A 26,590-nucleotide genomic window follows, 5' to 3' on the forward strand; every position below is an offset into this window, starting at 1 on the left:
CCCAGGACAGAAGCAATGGGTAGCAAACAGAGAGACGAGAAGCCCACCCTCCTCTCCCTGAATGTAGCTCACCTCTGGAGGCCTCCAGCCACTCCTGTTTCACACTGTAGCGCACCTGGGCTTTGGGGTGGCTTTCAGGCAGATCGCATGCAATCACAGCTGTGTTCCCTTCATCCACTTCAATCACATGCTGACCATCAAATTTGAAGTCTTTGAGTTCTGTTAAGAGCACAGGAACATCTTAGCTTAGCACTGGGGTGGGAGCTTCAGGAGCTAATGAAAGGGAATAAACTTCCCCACCCCCCGCCACACACACACACATGCCAACTTGAAGCATATTTAGTATATAAACTCTTTTTTTTCCAGACATATTCCAAAACTGGACTAAAGCACACAACTGGGATTTCAGTGTTCGTATATATGGAGCTGACTCACTGCACAAAGCTAGTCAGCACTCAATCTTGTTTATGGTGTGAAGACTGTCCTCTTCTTGTTGTCTGAGTCCAAACCCCCTCAGGTTTGGAGTTGGGAGCTAGTTTAGTGTGGTCTTGGCGATGGATCACATTGAAGAGGTGCCCACTGTGATGAGTAGAATTGGACTGGTCTCAGAACACTGTTTCTTTCTAACACCTAATTGCTCCCAAAAGGGCTCATTAGGAAACCTGGTGAATAAACTGCTCCTGGGCTCTATATGAACATGAGAAATACCAGCCTGAAAAGGAAACTTACTGAGCAACTGAAAATGGAGGCGTGAAAGGTACCATTTCAAACATAACTAGAACACAGAAACTACCATTGACGCTGGGAGTGGAGCTTATGTGACAAGGCGCAAAGGCTGGGCAACACAGAAGCGAGAGGTATACAACGACCCACACCTGAAATACGGTGATGGGTAGGAAATGACATCCCCTTCTGAAAAGTAGGGAAGGATGGTCTTGAACTAGAAAATGGAGATAACGAAATCCCCACATTGCAGGGGTTGGGAAGATAATGAAATCCCCACATTGTAGGGTTGGGAGGATTAATTCATTAGTGTCTGTGAGGTGTTTTGAGATCCTCTGATGGAATGTGCTGGAAGGGAGTCAAAGTATTTACTGGCCAGATGGTGGATTCAGTTCTGCACCTCATTGTGCACTCCTGACTTCTACTGATTTCACCAGGAACTTGCTGGGGTGCATCTAAGGGCAGAATTGCACAGCTGTGAAAGAATCCAACTGGGTTGTGTCTCACCCTCACTTGGCCCCAGTGAGAGTGTGTAGCCAATGTGCACCAAAACAGGGGCGAGAGCAGAGCAGAGCAGAGCTAGCTTAACTGACACCATGGAAAGGCAAAGAACAGGACCAAGTAAGAAGATCTATTCTGCTTTGTAGCTCTAAATTAACTGTTCAGCCCCTGGATATTATGGTGATGAATGCTACTCATCCTCCCATGCTACACATCTCAAACAGAAGGATTAGACAGAGGAAAACATAGGAATAGATACAGTCAATAGATTGAGAAGGCTTTGGGTGTAGAGGGGGAAAAAAAGATGTTATTTCAGTTCACAGACTTGAAAGATTGAATCTGGAAGCAAACGGAGAAGAATTAATATGGAACAGGAAGGAGAGAGTCATTTATAGAGTCCACTTTTGTGACCACAACCACCACTTCAAACTCTTCCATTGCCTGAATGCTAAGCACCTTCGCATGGGGAATTCTTGCTTGAGTCAAATGCTCAAGAGCCACAGGTTGGTTTACCACTAGATTATTCTTGTGTCTTAAGGTTCTCCCACCCGAGTTTTTTTGAGAAGGTGTTGGAGGGGATGGAAGGGGGTCACAGAAAAAACAGAAGAGAATTACTGGTCTCTAAATGCATCTACGCTCACAATTAAAAAACAAACAAACAAGTTTTAAAGATCCTGGGGAAGGAGAAAGCCCATCTGTACAGCCTAAGAACTGGACTTTGGCCAGGTTCCTTTGTTTACCCACCCACACCATGTCCTGAACTCACATCACATTCCTAGGAGTTAAAAACAGAGGGTACCTTTAAGAGAGAATGAGAATACCAGACCAAGAGGGATAGATCAGGTTTCATAAGGAAAGGCATTTGACGTGACACCTTCCATGTGCCTGCCTGCTGGTACATTTGAGAAATCCATTAGGAGAATGTTTTGACAGAACTATTCACAGGCCCCCACCCCCTCACCAGTCCAGTCCTCCACCTTCCTTCTCCCCTGCTGTCTACATTCTTCCAGCTGCACTTCTCAACTCACTCCTCGTGTGGCAAAGAGTTAGAGGCCAAATGGAAACACTGCAATGGCTCTCTGCAAGTTTTTATAAGCTGACTGACCCTTTCGCCTCAGAACCTGCTCCTGTGCTACTCTGCACAGCTGGCCCCTCCTGGAAAAGCTTAGTGACCTGAGAGACACGCCAGCTGAGCCATTGCCTCAGGATGGAAATGTCTCTGTTCTAAGACTTTAGGGCTCAGACGGTTTGTATGAACCCTCTACTCATAGACCCTATTGGAGGTGGGGAGGGAGAGGGGGATCTCTTTTTGAAATACCACTCAGAGCAGATACCAAAGTGAAATGGCCTGAATCAGGTAGCGCTTTAGGTCTTTGCCAGCCACTCAGAAGCTGAGAGCAGCAACACAGACATGTTTAAGAGAATTCCAGTCCCTGGTTGGTAGTACCTGGATTGCCAAACCCACAACATCAAAGATTAGAAGACAAAATAAACCTTGGAGACCTATTTCCAACTCCACTTGCAGTGCACAATCTCCTGGGTCCTATACTGTATGTGCATTATCATATAGTAGCATTGGGAGCCAATGTATCTTAACTCACCCATAGGGCAGAAAGATGCATCTTCTATAGCTCTTAAACTAAAGTTTGGGAACCAGCCTGTTTGGACATATTTTAATGAAGGTCTAACTACCCTGATGCCTGGTAACAGTTTGAAAAGCCATTGTGGACAAAATCAACCCACGTTTAGAGAGCATGATCTGACCAACTGCAGGTAAATTAGAACATGGCTCTTCCAGCAAATGTTTGTAAATCTTTCCTGCAAGCCCAGCTCACAGGAATGTTAAAGAAATGAGCATTTATTTCAGGAAACTGGTTGCAGCACCTGCTGTGGGGTGATGCTGTGTCTTTGCATTGAGACCATAGGTCAAGTAGGTGGTGGCATTGTGTTTTAAGGTCCCTGCTTCTTCAGCACTTTGTGGCAATGTGCTAGGACATTGCAACATTACTTAAAGTTGCATCTTCCATAGCATGACCTAGCATTGAGGCACTTCTTCCAAGGAGCATGGCACAGTATTGAAACAAGACCACATTGGCTCTTCAAAGCATAATGTCGCAGCGATGCCGTATGACCAACACCATCACCACATCATGCAGTGGTGTGCCATTGTCACAGACAATTATTTTTTCCTTGCAACCAATACAAATCCATGGCCCTCACAGCCTCAGGCAGCTCAGAGAGCAAGGATCAGAAGAGCTTGTGGATCGCAGACGACACATGACCTTCCCTTGGCAGACTGGGAGAGTGGAAAAATGTGTTTTCATTCTCTGGGATTTATACCAGCTCTCCAACAGCAAAGATAAGTCTGGCTCCAAGGTTCTCCCACCCACAGTCCTGGAAAAGTGACATGCAATGTCTCAAAACAGACTTTCTGATTAAAGCAAGATTCGTTTTAATTTTAAATAAAAACCAGCTCCCTTGGCAACATATTGAAAAGCCTCCCCAAATGTAAAACTTATTAGTTGTTCGGCCCGATGTTTGGAGATGATTCTAGTGCCCAGATTTGAGAAGCGTGGGAGGGGAGCAGAGGGGGTGGAAAAAGTTGAAAAGAGAAGGAGAGGTTTAGCAATGTCATAAAAATGATTTGCAGTGAGCATGCTAAAGACTTTGAGAATTTCTTGGCATCATTCAATTAAAATAATAATAAAAAGCAGGAATAAGAATGAACTTCAGAAATGTGATTAATCCTTTAAGTCAAGCAGAGAAGGGGAGCTGTGTTTCCACGGAGTATTAAAGCCAGATGAACGTTAACTCCTAACATACAGCACATTCTGTTCCTCTGATAATGAATGTTAGCCTTGGGGAGGGGAAGAATGCTAAGTGTTTTCTCCTCTGACATTTGATCAAGGGATAAAACAGTGAGAGACACAGAAACTGGAGGGGGCAGAGAAAAGGAGAGAATCAGAAATCTGCCTGCCCATATCACACATACTTTTGTGATCAACACAATATAAACGAGCATCAGGAAAATTAATGTACACCCTGGTGGTCTGAATTAATCACGGCCAAATTAGGATCTCAGAGCCAAGGCACAGGCTCCAGCCGTGCTGGCAGGGATTTATATGAACAGAGAGACCCAGAAGAGGAGAGAGGCCTACGAGCCAGTAAGCTTGGAGAAAGAACAGACCAACACCTCAGATGCAGAGCAGCCCAGCAGGGAAAACAATGATGAGATTTCAGCAATTAGAGACAGAATTTCAGACACTGGGCTCGGTGTATGGAAGGAAAGGATGGTTCTGAGGTTAACCCATAGATCTCAGAGTCGGGACTCCTGGGTTTTATGGTTGCTTGTGCCACCCACTGGGTGCACAGACTTGTATGAATCCTTTGCTTTTCTGTGTTTCATCTGCCTCGTCTGTATAGCTCCCTGCCGCCCGGGCGGGTGCAGAACCAAAGGCCGGTGAGGCAGGCAAGTGTGACACTGCACCCCATATTCTTCACAGTGATATTATTATATAATAGGATTATAGCATATTTATGGTCAGGAGTGGCCTGAGGCTGGCTGTGGCAGCTGGCGCCCCAGGCAGAACGCACGATCAGAGCCCTCACCTGCATGGCCATCAAAGGCCGTGACATAATCATCGGGCACCTGGGTGCCCCGTGACATCATCATTAGGTGTCCCGAGCACCCCGTTGAAGGCAGCGCCCCAGGCGACCGCCGAGTCTGCTTATGCTCACGGGCAGCCCCTGTTTATGGTGCTTTCTGTAGCAGACGGGTCACGCGAGATGTCATTGGGAAAGTTATGATTTGCTGCATGTGTCATTTTTTTATCCGAAGTTAGGAATATTGATTATGTATCGGTATTTCAGTCATGCTTCCTCTGGATGACAACCCTCGCCCCCCACTAGCCTTTCTGGTACAAAAATTAAGAAGCCAGCCATTGCTGATGGCCTAGCAGCAAAGACAGCAGGCCCTGGAAGAACTTAAGCTTCCTATGAATGTCCCAGACAGCTCACATGTGTTTCAGCAAGGAATGCAAGGGCATGAAACTAGGCTTCTTGACTCCGGACTCTATCATGGGAGGTCAGTGTTGTCCCAAAAACTGAGTTTGGGACAAAAGGATTCCTGCCATATAAGCGATCTGAGGAAGAGAGTGACGCCATCTGTTCTTCACTCCTAGCACAAGAAGACTGGAAACACCCAAGGAGCAAAGACTGAACTAGGGGAACTAAATGGAATTTGGGGAACTAAATGGATTTCTAGCCTGTGTATTAAAACCTGGGGATTCCAAGCTGTAAAGCAAGTGCAGCTTGTCCCTTAAGAATCTGCAACCCTGTTTGGTACTGTCGCTCAGGGTGAGAAGCTGCTAATTCATATCCACTCACTCTAGCATGTTAAGCATTGTATGTGTTTTTCTTCATTTACTAAGTAATCTGCTTTGATCTGTTTGCTATCACTTATAATCTATCTGTGGAGTTAAGTAAATGTGTTTTTGCTTTATCTAAACCAGGGAATTGGAGTAAAATGCACGGGACATTGTAACTCCAGGGATAAAGATTGTTGCATATTCCTCTCGACACTGAGCAGGGTGAACTCTGTGAGCTCACACTGTACAAGTCCTTGTGCACTGAAAGACAGCATGATCCTGGGTTTATACTCCAGAGGGGGTGAGTGCCTGGGGAGCTGAGAGTTACCTTGGCTGTAGCCTTTCTACTGTTGGTTCAGAGCCTGCATGTAGCTGCAGTGGGATGTCCCCCTACCTGTGCGAATGCTGGTGGAAGTGTAGGATCAGGAGTGGGTCTGCAGTGAGTCACGGCAGCACAGTGCAACAGGAAGCTCAGGCTGGTGGATCAGAGGGCTTAGTGGTACCCCAAGCTGTTCCTGAGGCTAACCCATACATCTCAGAGTTGGGGCTCACGGGACTTACGGTTGCTTGTGCCACCCAGACGATGCGTGGCTTTCAATGAAATGCTTTGTTTTTCTGTGCTGTGTTTTCCCTCGGCTGTAAAGTGGGGGTAATATTGCCTTGCCTCACAGGTGGATGCAAAGCCAAAGGCTGGTGAGACAGGCAAGTGTGTATGTGTATGTGTGTGTGTGTGGGGGGGTCTCCACCCACAGACTTCCAGGAGTTCCACCCTGTGACATCACAGCAGCTATTTTGCCCCTCCAGACAAAAGGGGGAGAGGACCCACCACCCCTTCTCCCCTGCATCTCTCAGCTTGCCACCCTGGTCTCTGGGGGAGCCAAAGGGCGGCTGTGGGTGAAAGTAAAGAGAGAGCCAAGAGCAGGGATGGGGAGGTGGGCAGATTGTTCCCGTAAATGACCCCCCCCAAATAATGTATTTGTTGAAACCTGTCTCCCCCAGGGCCTGTGTTGCCTATGCGCACTTGAAACCTCCCTACAAACAGATTTGGCAAAAAGAGGGTTGCTGTGGTCATTCATTTCTGGGCTGAAGAACTGCTGCCAAGATACTGCCAGCATTACCGCACCCACCCATCCTGGCCCATTGGGGTTGCCACATGAGCTGGAGAGACCCCCATGGACTCCTTTCAGCAGGCAGGTAAGACGAGAAAATTGGAGACCAGAAGAAGCTATGGGTGATCATGAGAGTGGGGGGAAAAGCTGACAGATTGACTTTGCTCCGCACAACCGGTCAGCTCCTTCCCACCGTGCCAGTTTCCCCATCTCCAAATCCCATGCTAGACCCTACCCCTGCTCTATTCCCCTCGTGCCGTTTGCCCACTGGGACCTTAATCTTAAATTTCACTGGAGAGCGGTCATATCCCAATTCATCAGTGTCGTGAGGAGCTTTGAGGCCATTGGATAGAAGGCACTGGGGACAGCTGAGCCCCGACTTGCTGAAACCACTGTTTTAAGAAAAACTGGGCAGCTCTCCTCAGTCGGATGGGTTGGGAACAGAGACAGATCTTGAGCCTTCCTGACTGCCCTCACGCCAGGGGCAGGGAGGGAAGCAGGGCCTCTGAGAATGGGGAGTGTCAGGGACTGAGGCTCCTCCGGCATCAAGCAGGAGAGTAGAGTTATTCCTCGCTAATCCCCATTTCGGTTGCCAGAGCCCCAAGGGGGTTAGAGCTCTCAGCCTGCACTAAGCTACATTCCAGTTGCTGGCCTCTTCCGTGAGCTGCAACAGACGGAGCCCTTTCCAAGTGCCATGATGAGACATGCACACAATCCCATTCTCCACACCTCCTTCATGCATGCCTGGCCGCTCGCTCACTCACTCCCTGCCCCCCTTTCCCCGCACCACTGGTCAGACACACAGGCCCCCTCAGAACAGCTCCTCCTGCGTGCAACCCTCATCATATGCTAGCATCCCAGCACGTCCTCATTGCTCCCCCCCCAAGCCCCTCTCCTGCACCCCTACCATATTACAAGCTTGGCTCCTTACCACATCACAGCCAACCTGCTATGTCTCCACAGCAGATGCCCTTCCTTTCTAGCGATAGGCTCAGGAAACACCACCTGTGTTTTCTTTCCCTCCTCCCCCGCACACCGCCCCTGGCCCTCTAGCCAGAAGCCCTTGGTGGAGTTGAGCCCAGCGAGCAAATACTTTTTCAAGATGGAGATGAAGTTCCCCCTTCATTGCGTCAGGGGAGTCATCAGCTGAGGGGCCCAGGCCGAAGGAAAATGAATGGGTTTCTCTTTAGAAGACAGCTGCAAATTCCTAAGGCACCCCAACCATGCCCCAGAGCAGGGGTCACTGCTCAATGGAACTTTGCAACAACACCAGGCTTGCTCCCATGAGCCTCGCCAATGCTGAGGGCTGCTCTGCTACCTCACTTCTCAAAGCTGAAAGGGCACAAAGGAATGACCCTCTCTGGTCCTAAAGCATTTCCAGTATGTACAACCCCTTCAAAAAACGCAGCCCTCGGTCTTTTCTTCCCTCGCAGCCAGGTGACTGGCAAGTAGAAAATTCAGTTTAGTATATTCTTTTCCTCCCATAAGTGTTTGTCCAGGGGTGCGTCTACACAGCACCCTAAACTCAAAATAAGGTACGTAATCTGCACAATGCAAATTGCCTTTCGTATTTTTATTCTATTTTGAAATAGCTTATTTTGAAATTTGGCACATCTACACAACACCAAATAACTCCCTATTTCGAGCCATCTCTTATCCCTCGTAGAATGAGGTTTACCGGGATGGCGAAATAGTGCGCCCGTTATTTTGAAAAATATTTGAAAAGAATGGGCAGCTTGTGTAGACATGGGGTAGACGTACCCCAGGGGAGGTAAGGGAGGAATGTTATGCATCAGTTTCTAAGACGGTAAGAAAAGGGGTGCAAGCAGCAAAGTAGCTCATAGAATCATAAGTCTGGAAGAGACCTCAGGAGGTCATCGAGTCCAGCCCCCTGTCCAAAGCAGGACCAATCCCAACTAAACCATCCCAGCCAGGGCACTGATCTGGCATTCAACAGGCAGGTAGTTGCCACTAGCGTGCATGTGGTATTCAGTGGGAGGTCAACGTCAGTCCTGACACGAGTAGGCGCAACTCCAGTTGAAATCCTCACAAGCTACTCAACTTACACCAGTTCTGCATTTGACCTTTTTGTGTGAGTGGCTTTTCCTGCTACATCCCCCCTCACCCGTCTTTCTGTTTAAGTTACGCTCATGGTGTGTGCCCACTGTATAGTGCATGTTCCATGGCTTTGCCACTTCCATCCACTCACACTTAACCAGAAAAGCAGGTTTTAGTTAAAGCATGCAAGCAATCCCATTGGCTTCCACAGGGCTACTTGCATGCTTGAAGTTCAACAGGTGCTTAAAGCCTTTTTCTGGATAGGAGTGGGGATGACTAATCTTCAGCAACATGCAACTTCTACCACTGTCATCGTCGCTCCCAAACCATTCCATGGGGACTGTGCACCGTGCACTTCAGTCTTAGGAGACTATTAGAAAAGGAGCTGGGTGTGATGGCAAAGAGCAGCAGCAGATGATATTCATAGGAACATTATATATTCAAGCTAGGCAGCCTTTAAAGAGTCTCCATTCTTCAGCCCATGCCCATGCCTGGCCACATTCAGACTGGCCTGGGTTCCAGTCACTCTCAACATCAGGGCGAAGACATGGAACAGCCCAAGGGACTGGGAACAAGACATGGAACCTCTCTAGATCTCCCATTCCAACACACCTTAGGCTGGAAGTGATCAAGGTCATTACCATCTGCTCTGTGCACCAGGCTGCTTTATGTGTGTGGGGGGAGGAGGGGGGGCGGGGTCGCTCAAGTTCCAATAAATAACCCTTCTAGCAGTCCATCCATATACACCACAGAAAGCATCTGCCCTTTGCGTGAAGACCTGAGCTAAACACTCCACCTCCATCCTCTCCACCCATCTCTCCTTCCCTGCAGGCTACAAAACAATAGCCAGGTTTCTCTTCTATGGAAATTAACTGCTAGTCTCAACCAGTCCTCTGAGTCACCTGATCAGAGACGGATTCAGGTGTGCCCACCGGCCACACACCCCAATGCGTGTTGCTCCTTGCTTGTGTCACTCATGTCCTCCCTCAGTTCCATCCTTGCCCACTTCCATCGGTGGCTCTTCACAGATGGGACCAGTTCCCAGGCTCCCAGCTGCCCAGTGGGATTCACGCTGCCCACTGTCATGGCCCAAAGACAGCAGAGACCATGGTGGGAGCATCCCGCTTCGCCATGTGCCAAGACAATAAGAACATAAGAACGGCCGTACTGGGTCAGACCAAAGATCCATCTAGCCCCGTGTCCTGTCTGCTGACAGTGGCCAATGTCAGGTGCCCCAGAAATTGATCCAGTGGGGCCAACAGCAGCTTCCCTGCAAAGCAATGACACTTGATGGAGTGGGAAGACATGGGTTTTTAGAGGACATGCCATGAAGTGTAGAGGGCTCCACAGTGGGTTACTGCCTCTTACTAAGTTAACCCTCCTTCCCCATTAGCTCTCAAGACCCATTCAATGACAACCATCCCCCCTAGTGGTGGGAACAAAGCCCGGTAAGCTCTCGCCCTTCTTCTGCAACCCATCCGATCTTCCTCGCTGCTGTCGGTGGCAAGACGTTTGTGGGGATGGGAAGGTCTCACTTATCTCCCCCTTCCCTGATTCCAGCTCAGGGACATACTGGATCTCTACACCTTGCACTAGGCCTTGTAAAGGCTGTTATTAATATTCACTCACACTGGCACACCCATGCTAACTGGAAGCCTCACGTATTTCGATTCACCCCAAGTACTCTCTGGCTTGGTGGGGGTAAGGACAGGGATGGACTATATATGGGCCTGAATCAACACCCCACCAACTTCTGGGGCCCTGCTACAGCACTGGATGTGGCTATCGCTGGGGTCTATCTAAGGGAAGGTGGTGGGGCCCTCTTGCACACCAGCAGTTGGATCACAGCCTCTGCAAATGGATGCCTGTCTTCCCTTGCCTCCAGAGCTGGAGGGGGAAGGCAGCACCCAGGTAGACTGAACAATGCTGGCTTTGTCCAAGCAACGACATTTAAGAGAGGCCTGAAAGCAAACCACCGTACTAAGGAGTCTGCATGCGCTGGTCTCCTTGTCCCTCCTAAATGCAAACCATGCCCTTGGTAATTCCATCCACCTCTCTGCTCCCCTCCTGGGTCAGCCCACCAGCAGAACACAGCCCCCATTCTGCTCTGGAATGCACTCGCCGAAACTTAATCTAAGTGCAAAGCCCAGGCCAAATCCCCTGATGGCTTCAGCCCAATGACAGCCCCCTCCCACCCTGCCTCTGAGAGCAAGAGCTGCTGTTCCACTCCACTCTCCCTCTCCTCCTCCCGGACCGGCCTAAACATTTCACTTCTGATTAATGTCTTGATGACAAGCCAATAGTTCCTGGCTTCCATACAAAGCCTGCCCCCTTTTTGCACAAACAGCTTCTCTCCTTCCATTTCTTAGACATATCCCCTTCCCCAGTTCCCTCCCTGCCTCCTGCCAGGCCCAACTGCAGGTTTTACGAGGAAGCTCTGTCCAGTGGCTATTTGAGGAGAATGTCATTCTCCTCAGACATGCCCTTTCGCAAGTGCTAGCCCTGAATGCTCCTCTCCCCAGTGTCAGCCTCTCAAGAAGATCATGTCCCCACCTCATACAAGGTGCACTGGGGTACGTGTATCTGTGGATAAGGGGTGGTTTCATGAGGCCAACGTGAGTGTAGAAGGACGTACCCGGAACTGGGTATACAGCCTCAGTCAAGACGCATCCCTAACTCAACATACTCTCAGTCCGGAGCGTAGATCCCAACCTGAAATAAAAGCCTACCCCTTACCCCGCTTGAGATGTGCCCCATCACATTTATACGGGTTCACGATGGGTTTTCCATCACTGACCATTTTTTAAAATCAAGCTTCAAAGCGTTTTTTCCCCCTAAAAGATCCGCTGTGGGAATAATTGGGAGAGGGGGGACAGGGAGGAGTTCTCTGGCATGTGTCATGCAGGAAGTCGGACTAAACAATGGCTGTACTTGAGCACCACTCCTCTCTACACAGTACAACAGCACGCCACTGAGCCCTGCCTTCCTACAGCATGGAATAGCAGTTTCCTTTTAATCTAAAGGAGGAGATCCGAAGGCCTCTCTCCTTAGCATTTGCTGGGGTTGTACTGGTTCTTCGCCTCTCTCCTTCCGCTATCTCCTCCTTTACTTTTCCTTTTGTGGGGGGGAGGCCAACTCTTCCACATGACACAAAAAGGGACAGCTTTTGAGAGTTTGAAAACAAGGGAATTAAGACCACGTGACCAACCGATGCGCTGACCCATGGTGCAGCTGTGAGGGCCAACACGCTAGGAATTGAGCGTCCTGTTGAAAAAGCAGGGCCACTGAAGCTTGAACTAAGGAGCAGAGCTCCATGGGTGAAATCTTTAACAGACACCTCCTCTTTGGAGTGGACACAGGTGGGGACATGTCTCACACCCACCCACACACCACTAGGTTACATAGCCCAGAAGGGGATGTGGCTTGCAGTGCCCTGTACTCTAGTCCAGGACTATTCTCAACCTGTGACTGCAGGACAGAGACAGAGTTTATGGGAGTTTATGTTGTTGATAGTCTCCACCAAGAAGTCAGATGTCATGATGATACTGAGGTGTACTTAGAACAGGGGTTCTCTACCTTTCTCTCTCTGAATCCCTGCCCCTCGCAGTGAGGGGGTAGCAAACAGGGGAATAGTCTGAGTCCCAATCCCACAGCGGCCCCTGCAAAGTCAGGCTTTGGTTGTTGCCCCAGCTGACAAGGCTCAGGGCCTTGGGCTCCAGCACTGTGCGACAGGGCTTCAGCTTTCTACGCTGGGCCCCAGCAAGTCTAAAGCAGGCCCTGCTTGGTAGGTCCCCTGAAACCTGCTTGCAGCCCCCTGGGGGGCCCTAGAGTCCTGGTTGAGAGCCACAGCCTTTGAGCCAAAGAGCGACACCACGGGACACAGCAAGAGAACCGGCAGATGGAGAAATCTGAAACCACTTGCTCTCTCTCAAGTGAAGACCGAGGTACAGGTAAATATTACATGGTCACTGACATTCATTGGGTTTTGTCATTCCCCTCAGAAGGTATCATGGTACGGGCTTGCTGTCTAGCACGTCTATCTAAGGGGGTCACGGCAGACATCTGTGTTAATGATGGGATTGTATTAGTGGTCTCAGCCTGCCCCGGTGTCTCAGAGGCTGCCAGATCCCCAAACAAAGGCCCAGTCCATGCGAGGGCTCAAAGGCAGAGGAGGAGAGAGCAGAAGACAAAAGCTACTCACTGGCTAATGTCACTGTGGCTGGGACGCTGGCAACAACTCCCTCAGGCACGCGGGCGATGCACTGATACCGGCCCACGGTGTGGTTGTTGAGGGCCAGGATGAGGAGCTTCCCCAGCTCAATGTGGATCCCCAGCGCTGCATCTGACCCCACCAGCTCCTTCCCATTCAGCCGCCAGGTAACGTTGACTTTCAGAGGCTCTACCACACACCCCAGGCTCACCAAGCCACCATACTTTTGGACGGCAGAAGCAGGCTGGACGGTGACCTGAAGAGATTCACCTACATGGTGGGGGCAAGGACAAGATACCCGCATGAGCGTCAGCATATAGAAGAGCAGAGGGAGCTCCCTCCACTGCCCGACTACGCACCCCGGGCCTGTCTCCTCATGCAGAACAGCCCTTGGAATCCTGAAATGACTGGGTCAAGCAGAGAGACGTCTAAGCTGGAAAATCCAGCTCTGGGATTCAAACATCCCAAAGCTTAAGTGTGTGTTCAGATCCAGGGGTCTGATTCGGTCCATTATAAAGCTGGGACTGTAATTCTGATCTCAAAGCCTCTGGGTTATTCAGCGTTCTGGTTCAGACCCTTCTCTCTAATCACGACAGAGGCTGCTGCCGTGGCCAGGAACGAGATGGAGAAGCTCTCTGCGCAGGGATAACAGACCATTTGCAAAACCTGAGCTCTCAGGGAGCTGCTTAGCTTCCAGGAGAGGGACACAGAGAGCTGGGTGTTCAAAGCATGCAGAAGGCAGGCTAGGCTTGTCCAGGCAATGGAGCAAAGGCAGATTGAAGACTGAAGTGGAGCCAGAGCTTCCAAAATGTGGCCTTCTCGGGAAACATGCTGTCCCCTCCAGACAGCCTCTCACCCCAGTTCAGCTAGAGGCACGCAGCTACTGCTTCCTCTCCTGTGCTTCAACGAGGCATGAGCACTGGACAGTACACTGAACTAGGGATGTTAAATATCAGTTAATTGAACAGTCGAGTAAACTCATGAATTCTTATCAGTTAGTCGACTATTCTACAGTCCCCAGGGGCGGGGCCAGCAGCAGCACAGGGTGCCAGGCGGGAGCTAGCCCAGTTTAAAAACCAGCTCCTCTTGCAGACTGGCTGCTTGTCACCCTGCATTGCTGCCTCTGATAAAGAGGCAGCAGTGTGGGATGGCAGCAGCCCCTGTCTGGAGGGGGGTGTCTGAGCTTCCGGACCCAGCATGAATCGGAACTGAGCTGGGCTGCCTGCCTGCCTGGCTCCTAATACACTTTAAATGCAAAGCCGCAGTGGAAGGAGGTCATGGACCTGGCATGAGCCAGAACTGAGCGGGGCTGCTGGCCAGCCTGCTAAAAAATTTACTGGTGGGAGGAGTGAAATGCATGTAGTCTATAGCATTTAATCAATAAGCAAAAGCTTATAGATTAATCAACTACACTATTTCATCTCTACACTGAACCCCATAGATCAGCTCTTTTTGGCTGGTTTCCATGCTGGCAGTAAGTGGTCAGGCAGCAGGGATCTGCTGTGCACTTGGCAAGTGCGGAACGGGAGCCCTGGTTCTCGAAGGTCCTTTCTTAGCCCTCCCCTGCCTCGGGGCAGGTTTCCAGAAGGAAAGGTAGCTTGATGCTCTCGCTTGCCACATGACTTCTTGAGTGCTGGAAACCCTACCCAGCCCCCGTGACATGCTTCTCCACTGCCACCGGCCTTCAAGAGAGGGCACAAAGGGGCAGGTTGTGTGGCAGTGGCTATCTGGACCGTGAATATGGCAATCACTGCAAAAGGGGGATGGATTGTTGGCCATGGGTTGAACTGGGTAAGCAGGAGTAGGATCCCCTTCAGGTGTGGGTGTTGTCCGTCAGGTTAATGAAGCAGTGAGGTCAACAATGCCTCCTGCGGCGTGTGTGGCTGGGGGAGAGACTGTCCCGTTAGGACTGGGTGGGGCCAATCCCTTTGAGATGGAAGCGGGGTCCATTCCTTGTAGACAATACGGGCCTGCCGTTATTTCCAGGCAGAGTAGAACAGGAGGGAAGGAATAAAACTCACCCAAATTAGCAAAGTAACCAGCAGCTGCTAGGATCAGACAGGTGACAGCAGCCATTGGTCTCTTCCTTCCTGGGGTCATTGTCACCCTGTGCAGCGCAGCCTGGAGCAGAAGGACCCAGGCGGGGCGCCCATAAGCTGACACAGGGTCTGTGGCTCTCTGCGGATGACAAGAGCGAAATGATCAAACGTGATTCTCAGGTGATTTTTTTTCCTTCACCAGCCCTTCTTGGTTTCTGTAGAGGGAAGCCCACAAGCCCCAGTGACCACTGAGACTACAAGCCCGCACTGGTGGACAGAGTATGTGTGTGGTGCTTCCTTTTTCACACTCCTCACCCTGGGAAGTGGGGGGTACTGAAGGCATCTCTGGCTTTACTGCCTCCTTGCAGGAAGGTGCCCTGTGCTACTTCGGTAGTGTCTAGCCATCTTATGGGGCAGTAGTGGCTTAAGGGTATTTCTCTACAGGGCGGATATACCGCAGGGTGAACGGGGCGGCCACCCCAGGCCCCGCGCTTCAGAAAGCCCCGCACATGCGCCGTGGCGCTGCTGCGCATGCGCATGGCATCCCTGCGCATGCGTGGTGGAAAAGGGGGGCCCCCGCGGAATTATGCTGCCCATCATCTGCCCCTGCTTCTCTAGCACTTTCCCCCAGAGGAGTCACTCAAAGGAAGCACTATACCATTAGTGAGGCTTCACAAAAACTCTTGTTTCCTGAGGACAGACTCCGGCACAAGGAGGTTAAAGGTATCATTTTTAGGAGCGTGCTGGACATCATCAGTTGCCATGGACGTCAACAGTGCACGGTCAGCACTTCTGTAAGCCTGGCCCTAGGTGACCTGTCATCATCAGCCAGCCATGGCATCAAGTGTCAGGACAACACAAAATCTCACAAGGCACTACAAACACCCCAAGACAAATTACACCCACCGAGGACCATGCTAGGCAATCAGTGTGCACCACACCTCTTCCAGGAGCAGAGCAAATATTTCCAGCTAAGTGCTGCTTAAGATGTTTGCTTGCCAAATGCTGTTACCTCCCCCAGGGCTGTGGTTATAACACAGCATTTTGGTTTAAATGCGGGGGCCGGGAATCAGCAAATGGTTCCTTGCAAGAGCATACATGCTCTTTGGAAGCAGCAATTATCTCAGGTTATTATAGGCATGTAAAGGGTTAACCAGTTTCCCAGTAAGCATGAGCCTTACCAGCATGCTTACTAGGTAACTAGTTAACCAGAAGCCCGGCCTGGCCAGAGCAGCCCCCGCACCCATGGTGTGGTGCTGTGGGCTTGGCCTGGATGGAGCAACCCCCAGCTCCAGGGTTTACCAGTTAAGCTTTGTAAATGGCAATTAACATCCCTACAGGCTATGTTGAAAAATTATGTTATCCCTGGAGTTCCCCCCTTGCTGCTCATTTCAGGTTTGTAGGAATCTAACTGTGAAAGAAGAACAGTTGGGCCAACCACCTGGGATGCAAACCTAGCCGGACAGCAGGCAAACTTCACGTAGTTTGGATCCCAGCACTGCCTGCAAGACTCTCAAACTTTAGCAACCCCTGCGATGTACCTAGTGGGAGTTTGGAATGAGCCACCAATGCACAAGCCGGATAAGGTGGCTGTAGGTTTTGTGGCCAAGAACATTTTACCCAGTTCTTCCCAAAGAAACCTTCAATATAAAATCAGGACCACCTGCAACCAATGACTGGGGATTTAAGGAAAATAGACATTCCTCTTGTGTTACGTGGCAGTATGCGCAAAGGCTTCGCACGCCCTCTAGCAGCAGTGCTAATGGGAGCACTTCTTAGTGCAGGAAGTCGTCAGTGGGAGTGTGCTGCTTAGTTAATTACTGGGACTAGCTGGCTGGTCCCCTAGTTCGTAGGGTCAGAGGAGAAGCCAAAGACATACTAGACTACAAAGCCAACAAAGGAGACAACGAGTACCAAAGAAATCCACGTTTTTTACCATCAGAAGAGCCATGTTGTCAGCTGGCAAATTGCTATTGGGATCTTCCTAGTGTCTGAGTGTATCAAAGCTGTGCTAACTCCTCCAGGCTTTCACACCACAATCATCACTCCTGCAGCCTATGCACCGCTTAGCACATGCCTCTGTCCCATAGACCCTTCCCACCTCCATTCCAATTAAAGGGAAAAGAAAAGAAAGTTAGATCACAAATGCATCAGGCAACATCGGCTCTCTAACAGAGAGGAGGGGACTGGGAAGTGGTCTTTCTATTGATGAATTCAACCCCCTACAAGCCAATCCGGGCTTCCTCCCTCCAGTTCACACATCACAAATAAATACAGAACAAATGGAATACGTGGATGCCTTCCAACTGGATGAGCTCCATGGGTAGATGACATTCTCTCTCAGGCTACGTCTACACTTCAGCCTTTTGCAGGCAGAGAGTATGCTAATGAAGCACTCATTAGCATTTATCGTGCTGTCATTTGCATATTCTCTGCCAATGCTTTTTGCGCAAAAACAAGCAGTGTAGCCTGTCAGCTGCACCGGGGGATCCCAGCAGTTCCCCATTCAGGGCCACCTGGTCATTACCAGCCCCTCTACCTCCAGCAGTTCCTCAGAGTTTACCAGCCCCGCTGCTGTCGAGGGTTTCCCGGGGTTCCCTGGCCACTGCCGGCCCTGATGCTAGGGGCCCTCCAGTTGCCTGACCCCACTGACACTGGGGGTTCCCCAGTTGGGGTGAAGGCTCCCCGATGCCGCCTGGCCCTGCTAATGCCAGGATTCCCCTGTCTAGCCACTGCTGGCCCAGCCAGGACTCCAAAAACCCCAAGTTCTCTCAGCTGGCTCCCATTCCTGGGACTATTTGGTCCAACAACATCCATGCCAAGCCATGCATGTTGCCAGACCAGAAAGTCCTGGATTTGGGAGGTGCAACCTGTACCAGATTTTGTGAAGGAGACTTAACATAAATGAGAATCAGCCCCCTTACTTATCAGTATCTATGTAATAACATGCTCAGTTTGCCTGTCCCTCTGTGTCCTCTACAGCAGTGTTTCTCAACAACCTGTCTTTGGTTCAGCACTGGTCCCTGAGATCTCTATGATACAGTTTAGGAAGGCAGCAAGCCAGTCCCTAGTATCAAAAATGTTGAGAAGCACTGCTCCACCTGGGACACTCCTCCAGCCCAGCCCAAGATGTCCATCCTGACTAATAACCATTGATGCACCTAACCTCCATGTATTTATCTAACTCTTTTTTTAAGATAGACTTGGCCTTCTCAACATTCTCTGGCAGGAAGTTCCACAGGTTCACTGTGCGTTGTATGAAAAAAATAATTCCTTTGGTCTGTTTTATACCTGCCATCTATTATTTCATTTGGTGATCCTTAATTCTTATGTTATGAGAAAGAATAAATAACACATCCTTGTCTACTTTCTCTTCCCCAGTCATGATTTTATAGACCTCTATAAGGTCCCCCCTTTAATAATCTCTTTTCTAAAGTGTCCCAGTCTCATTAATCTCTCCTCATATGGCAGCCATCTCAGATAATATGATCTGTTCTCCCACACAATTGTTGCACTGTAAACCTTTAATTGGTCACTTACGGTGTGTCTACTCATGCAGAATTACTATCCTTATGTCAATAAATGCAAACAACATTGCTGCTGTACTGACGCTAAACCTGCAGTGTAGACAGAACTAAGGTGGTGCTCCCTCCAAACCTGCACGGAGCATGCCAATAAAAATGCCTGAGCCCTCTTTGCACAAGTGTGTATGCCTTAAGTCAATGATGCAGCTAAACTATTGATAGCAGTTGCTAGAGTACAGAGACTAATAACACTAGTGTAGACAAGATTTGTCACGTGGCTTAGGCCTAAAATGTGGGTGGCTGTTTTAGAAGATCTAACAAGAACCAAAATCTTTTCAAGAAATTAAAAAATAACAAGAAACAGAAATCAATATAATTCTGGGAGGTAGGATTTAAGTCTGTCCCTGCAGTGCTGGAAGCCTACAGCGAGTAAAACTGCCAGTTTCCCTGTCCAGGTGGACAGCTTTGGTAGGAGCAAGGAATGAATAGTGGAAGGAAAAAAAGGTGCTTCTTGGAGTATGTGGTGGGGTAGGGGTAAGGGCCTCCCTAGCCCTCTGGCCAGGGGCTTTGTACTGAAGCAACAGTGTGCAATGCACCCTTCCCAGCTAGGACCAATGTGCACACGATTACAAAACTCATTGCTGACATTGGCAGAAAGGTGAAGAGCAACGTGTGGCAGAAAATGAAGACGGATAAATTCATTTGGCACTTGATCAACTAAACGGCATTGTAGGTGGAGTGAGAACAGGATATTTAACAGACTAAAGGTGGAGCACTTCCCCAAATCCCCCAGCCAGGGTACCAGCAATGAACGACGACCTTTCTTTCACAAAAAGTGAACAGCCAGCATAAAGAGGGGGAAACAAATGAAAGAATTAATTAAAAACTGAAAGAACAGTTAATATCCAAGTCCAGATTTTCATATCAGCTGCACCCACAATTAAGTTTGCCAACTTTCTAGGTCACACAAAACTGAACACCCCTTTCTCCACCCACCCTGAAGCACCACACCCATCCACTCTCCCTGTCACTTGCTCTCCCCCACCCTCACTAGCTTGTTTTCACTGGTTTGTGGCAGGGGGTTAGGTGCAGAAAGTGATGAGGGCTCCAGCTGGTGATGAGGGCTCTGCAGTGGGGCCAGAAATGAAGATTCAGCATGCAGGAGGGGGTTCTGGACTGAGGCAAGACAAGAGGATGGAGTGTGAGCTGTGGGGAGGGGGCAGGGATGAGAGATTTGTACTGTGTACTGTCTGTCCACTGGCATTGCTCCCATGGCTCCCATTGGCTATGGTTCCTGGCTAGTGGGAGCTGCAGAGCCAGCCACTGGGGCAGGGACAGCACGTGGAGTTCCTAATGCATCAAATGGAAATTCTGGTCCCAATGTGGTGGTGGTAGTAACACAGGCAAGAATTTCAAGTACGCAGATTTCTCTCTCAACAGCGTTCCTGTAACCCACCAGCCTCTCTTTGTATATGGGAAGGGGAAAGGTTTAGAAATCAGCAGCTCAACCCCTGATTTGTGAAATGTCCCCATCTCCCATCTAGATTTCTGTTGCGTGCACAGAGGTTGCAAGCCCAGTACGTGTTCCTCTGGCCTCGGGAGCGGAAAGGATTACAGTCCCATAGCAACAAGTTCCATCTTTCTACCCAATTATGTAGTAGGATTTTCTGTTCAAAAAACGTCCCTACCTTCCTGGAAGGCAGGTGCACCCAGAAGCACCCCTTCACATTCCATCAACATGTGAGCCCTGCTCTATCAAAAGCCTACACTCACCAACTATTCTGGGAAAGAAGGGGTTAAAATCTTACGCGGGGGGGGGGGGAGGATTTGACAGAACCTCCCCCCCCCCCCCGCCCCTTTTTAATTATTTCCTATCAGGTTAAAATAACAATTTCCTGTCAGTGCAGTGAAGGTATCAAGTCCCCTTCAGACAGTCCAGTAAATCAAAGAACTGGGTCATTAGCATAGTGAGATTAACAAGGGCTGCATCAGATGTGTGAGGTGAAAAAGCTGTCAGCCCAGTTCTCTGCCACACACACTGCACTAGGGGGTGGAGTGGCTGGGGGCAAGAGAGCAAGAGAGAATGAGGAGGGGAGGGAAGAAAAGTGGGAGACAGAAAGAGAGATGGGAGGAGGAGATGGGGCCAGAGTAAGCACACTTTGCATTAAACACAGGCAGCAATAGAAGTGTTTGCTGATTAGAAGCTGATTGTTTTACTGAGGAAATGCTGCCCACAGACCTAGGCCCCCTCCTGCTTAACAAGGGCCAGCCAAACAATTCATGTTACTACCACACTGCCTGTAATTTATGAGAGTCTCAAAAGGAAACAGCCCCTTTCTACCATTGGGCATCCAGGGGAGGGGAAGTGGTGTGTGGGGAAGAAAAGTGAAAAGCCAAAATAGACCAGAAGGCTGAAGGTCAGGAGAGTGTACCTATCTCTTGTGCTTTGGACCAGATTAGCATAGGCTGGCATTGTGATTCAGTGACTACAGCATAGGACCAGGAGTGATGATACTTGGGTTCTGTTCCTTTGCCATTGATTCTATGACCGTAGTCAAGGGACTATGCCTATCTTTACCTCAGTTTCCCCATGTTGTAGGGATACCATCACCTTGTTAAAGTGCTTTTAGTTCGGAGGAGAAAAAGTGCAATAGCAACGCTGAGTATTACTCTTTTTTTAAAACTTTAGGGGGTAGCCAAGTTAGTCTGTACAGGTAAACTGACAAAAAACCAAATAGTCTGGTAGCACTTTATAGACTAACAAAACATGTAGATGGTATCATGAGCTTTCGTGGGCACAGCCCACTTCTTCAGATGACCCTTGTTATGTGCTCTTGTTCCACCTCATAGGGGTGAAAGAAGACAGGAGGAGTTAACCACACCGAGAGATTTAACCATCCATTTCTTCTGTTTGGTGACATTTACAAGGAAGTTGAGGCAGGAGACTAGTTTGCATTGTCAGCATCAGGTCAGATGCAGCAGTCTGTGCACAGTGGTTTTCTGAGAGACCATCCCTATCAAATACCCAGGCTTCAAACAGTAGAGACATTTGGTTCTATAGACAGATACACCTCAGGGCTTGTCTACACTTAAAATGCTACAGTGGCACAGCTGCAGCACTTCAGTGTAGAGACCACCTATGCCTGTCTTCTCTCAGCATAGGTTTCCACCTCTTGGAGAGGCAGTAGCTAGATTGACAGAAGACTTCTTCCACCACCCTAGAACAGACCTAACCCTTGGTGCAGACAGCACAGCTATGTCTCTCGGGGAATGGTTTTTTCTTACCCCTGAAAGATGTATCTATGCTGATGTAAGTTCCCAGTGTAAACCAGCCCTGAATCTCTCAGGCCCATCTGTAGATTTTAAGTGGTGCTCATCAGTTCATCAGGCAGGAAGTAATTAAAAATGTAGTCCTGATGTTAGAATTTTGATTGTTCCAGGCTGCTTGACAGTGTGTTCCTTCTTGCATGTAGGAGAAGGGAGAAATAATTATATCTGGAAGAGAAGGATTGTTTTGTGGTTAAGGCACTGAACTCAGTACCTCCAGAGATCTGGTTCAATTCCAGGCACTGTCACAGACTCCTGAGCCTTGGGCAAGTCACTGAATCTCTCACTGCCTCAGTTCCCAATCTGCAAAACAGAGATAATATTTTCTTTCATCTTGTCTCCATTTTGTTTATTTAGGCTAAGTTCCATCAGGCAGGGACTATCTCTATATTCTACAAGTGCCTAGCACAACTGGGCCCTAATTTCTCTTGGGACCCCACTAGTCACTACTAACACCCCACTAGTCACTACTAACATGTAATAAAACAAATGTAGGGCTTATATAGTACTTTTCTTCTGTAGATATAAAGCCACATTATAAACATGAGCTGCACTATCCCCATTTTATAGATGGAGAAACTGAGACCCAGAGAGGGTAAGTGTATTGCCCAAACTCACACAGTAGCCAGTGGCAGAGCTGGAAATAGAGCTCAAGCCTTCTGCTTTCTAGCCCAGAACCCTAGCCAATACTAGGCCATGCTAATTTGAAATTGAAATATTAAAAGGAGGTAAGTTACCACCCATCCCCACATCAGAGAGTCTAAACAGGGTTCATTTTAGCACCTGATATTATTAGGGGAGGCACATTAGTTACACTCATTCTCCTGTTGACATTTCAAGGGTGGGATAACTGTTGCGGTGAGAAAAGATTTAACAGTAGTTACACAGTTTGTGGACTCTGTTTAGGGAGAACCTGAATCAGGGAGGGAAACTGACTGGTATCTCTAAAGCTGTAGACAAATAGTTGTATTACCGTTTTTAGTAGTTCTCAAATATTGCATTATAAGGCACATGTATAGAAAGACACAATTAAGATTGTACTTTCATCTTAGTTTTGGCATTCTCTGACTTAGAATGCTTAACTCCATGGCCTTCTCAAATGGCCTGTGTGAAATGAGTATCGTGAGCAGCTGTCCATCTCAGCATGGCCAGTAAGCCCCCTCTTCCGCAGCCTCAGCAGAACAGCACCAGCTGAATTGGCTCAGGAATGTGAACTGCACTCTCAACTGAGAAGTGGTCCTGAGTTGGGAGGGATGGTTGGGTGCAGTATGTGAGGGAAGCTTGCCCTGTAATGCACCTGTTCTGTGTACAGAGAACTTCACTTCTCTGTGCTGCCAAAACCCAACACTTTTAACCACTTCCAAATTCTTTACAAAGATACAAGGCAAGAAAGAGGGATGCCTGCATTTTCCTGTCACATCCCAGACCTGAGCCTTGTTCTGTAATCTTCCTCACTATTGCCCTCCCTCCTTGGAGCACCCAACTGTCATCGTCCAAGTTTCACGACCTTCTGCCCACTCTGACAACGGCCTCGGCCCTTTAAAAGGGTAAAGCCTCCTTGCCAAAGTGTAAAGGAAAAATCCTCACGTCCTTTCTTCAATATCTTGCCCCCCGCCCCCGCATCCCACACCACTTAATTTCTCTCTCCCCCCCCCCCCCACACAACTCCCCCTTCCATTCTTTATAAATTCAATTTGACAACCCTGCTAATTGGATAAACGCCGCTCCCTACACTCTTTAAGGCCGTGCGCTTTTCTTTTCTTGTTTTTGGAGGGCGATTGTGACTGTTCTTTAACACGAATTCCATCTGCTTTATTTCGCCTCTCCCCATTCAACACCCTTCTGAATATTTATGAGGTCTTCATCTCCCCCCCCCCCGTCTTGCTTTCCTAGCTCCCTTCTACTGCACCACCTCATCTCCCCTTCTTCACCCCCCCACCCAACTTCCCTTTCTCCATCCCTGCCTGCCTCAGCCCTTCTCCTCTCCTATCTCTCATTGCCCAGGACAATAACCTTCCAAATGCCCCTCCCCCTACCCCCCACCCATTTTGCTTTAGATAAACACAGGCAGTGTCAAGTGTGAGGAGAAGCGGGGAGGGGGTTCAACTGCCAGTCAAGCCTCAGGCCTTCAATGAGGCCTGGAGGCCTACCCTAATCTGCTGCATGCTTGCCATATGGGAGCTGTGTTGCCCTGGGAAACACTAACAGGCAGAACGGAGCTTAATAGAGTCCACATTCATTGTAATGCAGTGAGATGGCTCGAGGGACTATTGCCCCTTGGGTCGGTTTTCATTCTTCTGTTCCCCCTCTTTCTTCCTCTCTCCCCCCCCTCCCTTTTTTCTTTCTTTCTTCCTTTCAAAAGCCTGAGGTCCCTGGAGAGCTCTAATCTGGAGAGGCTGGGGGCCTAGAGTTTTGGATTGGGACAGGGAAGGGGGGGGAAAAGAGAGGAGATGGTTGAAGTCGAAGGAGAAGGAAGCAGCAAATAAGCATGCAGTGGGCCAGCTGTCAAGATGTTCCCAAGACTGCTCTTTGGGCAAACATCCAGCCCAAGCTGACAGAGGTGGCTTTGGGGTCCTTCTGGTGTAGCCATCTTTCTCTCTCGAGGGTATCCCTGGCTGCTGACAAGGTCCAGGAAGACTGCGCTATGAAACCACTTGAAAAACAAAATGCTCCAACAAAGCAGAAGCTGTGTTGTGATCAAGATGACCCCCTCCTGCTCCTTTTGTGAGCCACACAGGCAAGGAAGAGCAGCCTTTTAAATTATGTGTGGAAACATCTAACCAAAAGACACCCTCTCTCCCCCTCACAAAAAAAATTCAACTCCTACCAGGAGAAAACTACCAACAGGATTTAGATGACTACTTTCACCATTTTCTCTATCCCTTTCCTACTTGTTTTATCAGCAGAAAATCCACTCTTTTGAGTAACAACTGGGGTAGCATCACTTTAATACCTGAGAGTCCCCAGAAAGAAAGGACATCTCAAGTAGTTGCATAAGGAAAAAATCTCAATAAGACAATGAATCTTTCACACTTCTTAATAGTATCATCTTGGAAGATTGCAAGCAGCAGTCCAGAGTTTTGTAACTCAATCTGCCTTGCGCTCTAAAACAAACTTTTGGAGAACAGGGAAGGATTGGCCTGTAAAACCATTACAGCAACGTCACTGCTCTCTTCATGGAGATTTGCTACTTATTGGGCAGATAACATCTTCCTTCCTGTTTTTTGTGGGTTTGTCCCATGGATGCTGCAAACTCAACTCATGGAACAGTTAGACATCAAAATTTATTCTGAGCTCTGCAGCAGAACATTGCATCTGCACATAGTACTGGAATTGTGAGTAACGCAGGGTCACATGTGGACAATAGCATGATGTAGAGATGCAAAAAAAATCACAGTGCTAGAATAATATGGGTTAACACCATGCTGATTTTAGAAGCAAGGGATTTACTGTACTGGATCAGACCATTTGCCCATCTAGTCCAGTATTCTACCTTCTGCCACCACAGAATACTAATTCATGTACTATTTGTGTTATAGTATTACTCTGAGGGCACTGTCAGGGTTGGAGACCTTTTGTGTTAGGTGCTGTATTGATTATGAAGTTATCCGCCTCCTTTCAAATCCAGCTGCAGTATTTTGACCGGCAGGGCAAACAATTGGTACCCTACTCCTAGATGACAGGTCACAACTAACCAGTGATCGGTTTTAAGTTAAACCTTGATTCACTACATTCCACAGCTCTAATTCTCTCTCCCTTAGTCAGTTCTTGCTCTATGGTAGTCACTGGGAAAGAGAGAGAGAGAGAAATGGGACTGGGTGGGCAGGTGAAGCAGATTCCTTTGCATCCCCTTGCAGTGTGAGAGACAGACTTCAATCAGGTAAACAATTTCAGGAGGGATTTTTTCCCTCCTGCTCTGGCTTCCTAGCCAGCTGCACAGGCTCCTCACCAGCTTCAAGGTGAAAAGCATGCTGGGGCAGGGGGGATATCAGGTTTACCCTGTGGTACCTATCCATATGCAGAATATGCCACTGCACAGGGTACCCAAAAATTTGGGATACCACTAGGATTTAAGGTCCACCCATCTGCCTCTTCTTATCCCAGTTCTGTGGCTTCACTTCCTCCAGAGAGGATCTAGTTGACTTTCTTAAAAGTGAAAAAGCCTGCTAATCCAATTAGCAGACATTGAATCTGTGAAAGAGTCATTTAAGTGGTAATGAAGCCATTTAACAGGCATTTGTCAACCCCAGGTATATACTGTCAGCTTCTGAATGTATTGTGTTAGTCTCCAGGGCCTCAGTATAAAATTTGCTTTAAAAACATTTCTTTAGTGCATTGCTGCAGGTTATAAAAATCACATCTCTAAAAAAATCATAGCCCGCCCCGGCTATCATCAGGCACCAGTTTACTAGTACTGTGTAGGGCCCCATACATTCTAAGAACAGCCCTAACACTGAGGCTATGTCTACACTTGCAGCTTCTTGTGCGAGAAATATGCAAATGAGGCTAAGCGTGGAATATCGCCAAGCCTCATTTGAATACCTAATGAGGCGCCATTTTTGCAGAAGAGGCTCTTGCGCCAGAAGGAGCTGTCTACACTGCCCCTTCTTGCGCAACAAAAACCCTCTTGTGCAACGCCGTTCTTCCTGAAAAGTAATTGGCGTAACGGCATTGCACAAGAGGGTTTTTGTTGCGCAAGGGGCAGTGTAGACAGCTCCTTCTGGCGCAAGAG

The 26,590-nt window shown here is 48.8% G+C and overlaps 1 protein-coding gene across 6 annotated transcripts in view; it reads right to left on the reverse strand.

Annotated features, from left to right (window-relative positions):
• The window catches only part of BOC (BOC cell adhesion associated, oncogene regulated), a 136,321-nt gene that overhangs the window by 22,432 nt on the left and 87,299 nt on the right, over nucleotides 1-26,590 (reverse strand). For 5 of the 6 annotated variants that reach the window (XM_075906705.2, XM_075906690.2, XM_075906681.2 and 2 more), the window contains exons 2-4: nucleotides 14,990-15,146; nucleotides 12,960-13,238; nucleotides 73-219 (exon numbers count right to left, since the gene is read on the reverse strand). In XM_075906705.2, coding sequence (XP_075762820.2) covers nucleotides 73-219; nucleotides 12,960-13,238; nucleotides 14,990-15,068 — 505 coding nt within the window. In that variant the 5' untranslated portion in view covers nucleotides 15,069-15,146. Of the gene's footprint in view, nucleotides 1-72; nucleotides 220-12,959; nucleotides 13,239-14,989; nucleotides 15,147-22,072; nucleotides 22,162-26,590 lie in introns of all 6 variants that reach the window. The other variant, XM_075906699.2, reaches the window with a different exon arrangement.

Source organism: Pelodiscus sinensis, chromosome 1 (assembly GCF_052426305.1).
Source record: "Pelodiscus sinensis isolate ZL-2025 chromosome 1, ASM5242630v1, whole genome shotgun sequence".
In the NCBI taxonomy this organism is placed as follows: domain Eukaryota; kingdom Metazoa; phylum Chordata; order Testudines; family Trionychidae; genus Pelodiscus; species Pelodiscus sinensis.